At 27.4% G+C, this 4,326-nt stretch overlaps 2 protein-coding genes across 2 annotated transcripts in view; both read right to left on the bottom strand.

The window, feature by feature from the left end:
- Positions 1 to 2,115: 2,115 nt before the first annotated feature.
- Positions 2,116 to 2,998, bottom strand: LOC113372700 (exosome complex component CSL4-like). The gene is made up of 4 exons (XM_026613050.1): positions 2,776 to 2,998; positions 2,559 to 2,710; positions 2,391 to 2,487; positions 2,116 to 2,322 (listed from the first exon to the last, which is right to left on the bottom strand). Exons 1-4 carry the CDS (start codon positions 2,920 to 2,922, stop codon positions 2,116 to 2,118), a joined length of 603 nt encoding a protein of 200 aa, XP_026468835.1. The 5' UTR covers positions 2,923 to 2,998.
- Positions 2,999 to 3,457: 459 nt separating this feature from the next.
- The window catches only part of LOC113372278 (ATPase WRNIP1-like), a 75,364-nt gene continuing 74,495 nt past the window's right edge, over positions 3,458 to 4,326 (bottom strand). The window contains exons 5-9 of the mRNA XM_026612605.1: positions 4,235 to 4,326; positions 3,994 to 4,177; positions 3,784 to 3,937; positions 3,614 to 3,705; positions 3,458 to 3,546 (exon numbers count right to left, since the gene is read on the bottom strand). Of these exons, the coding sequence (XP_026468390.1) occupies positions 3,458 to 3,546; positions 3,614 to 3,705; positions 3,784 to 3,937; positions 3,994 to 4,177; positions 4,235 to 4,326 (611 nt within the window). The remainder of the gene's footprint in view (positions 3,547 to 3,613; positions 3,706 to 3,783; positions 3,938 to 3,993; positions 4,178 to 4,234) is intronic.

Below are 4,326 nucleotides of genomic sequence, written 5' to 3' on the forward strand. Positions count from 1 at the left end.
ATTTTTACAGAACAAATGGTCCCGACTTGGCTGTGCTGTATAATTCTGTATTATGTGCACATAAACTTTTCTTATGTGCGTGAAGAACACATTATTGAAATGACATGTATGCGTCTATCATTATTATTATTATTTTAACATGGAAGACCATTTAATGTAAATTGTTCTGTGATTTAATAGATTACTGTACAAAATGTATAGAAATATAAAATATTACTATTATGATCATATGATAAAAATAATTAAATAAAGAATTAATAAATGATAAGTTATTGTTTTGCTGCTTGGATTTTCAGGAATAATTATCAATGATAATCAAATATAGAAATTTGAATTGTAGAATTGCCCCATTAATTTAATTATAATTATACCGAGTTGCTGTAGAGCTTTGTAATGTTAGAAACTATTACAGTTTATTTAATTTTGAACAAATTTGCCAAACATACTAATCATTTTAGACAAGTTACAAAAGATATAACAAATAAATACATAAATCTTAGTTCATTTTCTGGATTTTAAAGTATACCAAGTTGCTTCAAGTACGTAGACAATATTATAAACAAAATAATTTTGTACAAATTGTTCTAATACTGCATTTGTATGAGACTTAACATTTAAAAGTTACAACGAATACAATAAATAAATAGGAACATTCAAAGACTTTTGCATAAATTGTCTATTATTAAATGCTGTTTTCAAGAATACCAAGTTGTTCTAGAACATTATAATATTAGACAGTATTAAAGATTATTAAATTTTGAACAAAATTGCCAAATATTTCGTTTTAATTAAAGAAACGTTTCAAAAGTTACAAGAGACAAAGTATAGTCAAACAATTGACTATATATTTTATTAAACTGTGATGTATATTACATTTTTTATTGTGATTTTAAAGTATAACGAGTTGCTGTAAAGCATCACAATGTAAGACATTGTTTAAGATTGTTAAATTTTGAATAATTTTGCTGAATATTTTGTTAACATCAGACAAATCGTTTAAAAGTTACAAAAGATCTGATAAAGAGATGCACATCAGTTTAGTTTCAAATACTGTTTTAAAGTATACCGAGTTGTTTTTGGGCATTATATTATTAAACAGTATAAAAGATTATTAAACTTTGAATAAATTTACCGAATATTGTATTTAGATTAAAGAAGATTTCAAAAGTTACAAGAGGCAAAGTATAGTCAAACAAATAACTATGTATTTTATTGTAATGTATATTATATTTTCTATTGCAATTTTAAAGTATAAGGAGTTGCTGTAAAGCATCATAATGTTTTACATTTCTATAGATCATTAAATTTTGAATATATTCCCGAATATTTTGTTAACATCAGACAAATTGTTTAAAAGTTACAATGGATACAATAAATAAATGCACATTCACACACTCTCGTATAAATTGTCCATTATCAAATGCTGTTTTAAAGTATACCAAGTTGTTCTAGGGCATTATAATATTAAACAGTATTAAAGATTATTAAATTTGAACAAATTTGCCAAATATTTCATTTAGATTAAAGAAACGTTTCAAAAGTTACAAGAGACAAGTATTGACTTATATTTTATTAGCTGTGATGTATAATATATTTTCTATGAGATTTTAAAGTATGAGAGTTGCTGTAGAGCATCATAATGTTAGACAGTTTAAAGATTATTAAATTTTGAATAAATTTGCGAATATTTTGTTAACATCAGACAAATTGTTTAAAATTACAACAGATACAATAAATAAATGCACATTTATTTGGGCTCACTTAATGCAATTATTCAATTTTCAATAAACTTTTAGAACATGTTACTTGTTTTCAACAAATATTGTAAATGTTATAAATCAATTAATAAAAAATGAGTGTAGTTCTAATATTTAGGTATAAAAATCTTAGCAACTATTCAATTATACACTCAAATTTTAATTCAAACAACCTTTAAATATGCTACATTTTCACAAGATGTAAATTGTAACCTCTAGCAAAAAATGTTAACACAAAACAATTCAAAATATTTTAAATGAATAATTTAAGTGTATAAGTGTATAAATAACAATCACACTATCAAAATTATACAGTTTATTCAAAACTTAATTATAAAAACATATAAACTCTTATTAATTAACTTTTCAAGTCTGTCGTCACAGCCAAACTTTCTGGTATTATCCTAGCAACTTTTCTAGGCTGTTTAATTAAAGTATTCGGACACTGAACTTCTGTCCAACTAACAGGTACCATAGGTACCCCGGCAGGGCTCATAGATGCAACAACACCTAGCTCATTTTCAGCTGTTGTCAATTGATAACAATGTAATTCTGTAATCGGCAGCTGATAAAACAATTAAGGAGAATACATGTTACGGTGAAATGTAAGGTATTTGTAAAAGTAAAGGATACAACTCTAGCTAAAATTATGTCCCCGGGTCGTACACATTTATATATGTCAACTCTGTCTTTTTCTGTAGCTCTGACGTCTTCTTTACGTAAAATCCCTCTTAGGTAAAAGATTTAAGTGAATCAATGCAGCATGTGTTAAAATTTGAGTGCAAATGTAGTTGTACATACCTATAGCTTCTGGACAATGTAGTATCACCGATACATATTATATTACAACGAGCTACCCTTTGATTTACAATCATTACTTTGGCTGTGACAATGTCTCCTGGTGCAGGCACAATACTTTGACCGACTAATGATTGCACTTCTATTGTTCGATTCTGCAAACATAATTGATAAATAATGGAATAAAACTATGTTAATCTGGTTCAATTATTATATTCACCTCTTTTTCTATAGTTATATTGACAATGCCAGCTAATTTGGAATAAATGTATCCCTGACGTTCATATGTGCCATCTCCTGAAATTGTTTTGTCGTCACACAGACACAACCTTTGTCCAGGTAAACATATTAGATTATTTTTGTCCATGACTACAACCTAATTATTTCTTAAATTTTATATTAATACTATGACACTGCAAAGGAATTGTTTTATTTGTTAGACTTGTGGATTGCATTTAAATTTTGAGGTTAGATTTTCAAATAACAGAAGTACCATCTGGCAACATTTGTTGAAACTAAATGGTTCATTTCCATAATATAAAAACCGCTTAATTTGAAAATTCATAATTCAGAAATAGTTTATTATAACTTTATCGCAAATTTTAAATGTGTTGTACATTCTAGAAAGTTCTGTATAAATAAATATTCTCTATTACAAATGCACATATGTCTTCATAAATCAATATCTTCTATGTACAAATTAATTTAGTTACAATTGTTAATTTTACTGTTGCTTAGATCATAATTTTATTCAAAAATATTGTTTAGTATTTAATTCAAAAATTTAAACACCACTAACTTAGTAATAATAATACAATTTTATTATAAAATATCACATCAATCACATTGTTGATAACAAAACAATATAAAAAGTGAATAAATTTGTGAAAATTTAATATTTTTTAAAAATAAGAAACATTTTCCATTCCTTCGGGCATATATGTGAGATTTGACTCATCCTTATGACGCATGTTATATCCTTTTCCATATCCTAAAAACCAACACAAAATATTAAAACATTTTTGAAAATAGTTCTATAATTATTATAAAATTCAAACCTAGCTCTTTCATAAGTTTTGTGGGAGCATTTCTTAAATGTAATGGCACTGGAGGTAAATTTCCACGACAATTTTCAATAGAGCTGCCACATCTAAAAATATTAGTATATAAATATGTATATATATTTTAATACCATGGGTATTACGAATGCATCTTAATTATTACTTACTCCAACATTGCTCTATAAACTTCCTGGCTTTTTGGAGCCCTAGCTAGATAAACAGCACATTGAGCAAGCAATACATCACATTCCGGCATTCCAATAAGTTGTGCACCTTGAGCAGCAGCAACTGCTAGCGACAATGCATGAGGATCAGCTAAACCTGAAATAATTACATGATTTTCCAAGGTAACATTTGAATAAGTTGAGTTAATAAACCTATATCTTCGCTTGCAGCACGCATCAATCTGCGAGCAATAAATCTAGGATCATCGCCTCCCTTTAACATCCTAGTGCACCAATAAAGAGCAGCGTTATCATCTGATGCTCTTATAGATTTGTGCAATGCTGAAATTGTATCGTAGTGCTGATCACCTTTACTGTCATACAACATGTGAGACCTCTAAAAATAAATATAATAGATATTTACTGTGAAGTGATACAAAATTTCCTTAAGTACCTTTATGCCATCTTTGATGTCTTCAACAGTCATTAAACTAGGTTTAGACTTGTCACTAGTTTCTTTTAAAGATTGTACAGCCAGCTGTAAAC

This window comes from Ctenocephalides felis, unplaced genomic scaffold (genome assembly GCF_003426905.1).
Source record: "Ctenocephalides felis isolate EL2017-DRISC unplaced genomic scaffold, ASM342690v1 CF-g0.4_SCAFFOLD_01604, whole genome shotgun sequence".
NCBI lineage: Eukaryota > Metazoa > Arthropoda > Insecta > Siphonaptera > Pulicidae > Ctenocephalides > Ctenocephalides felis.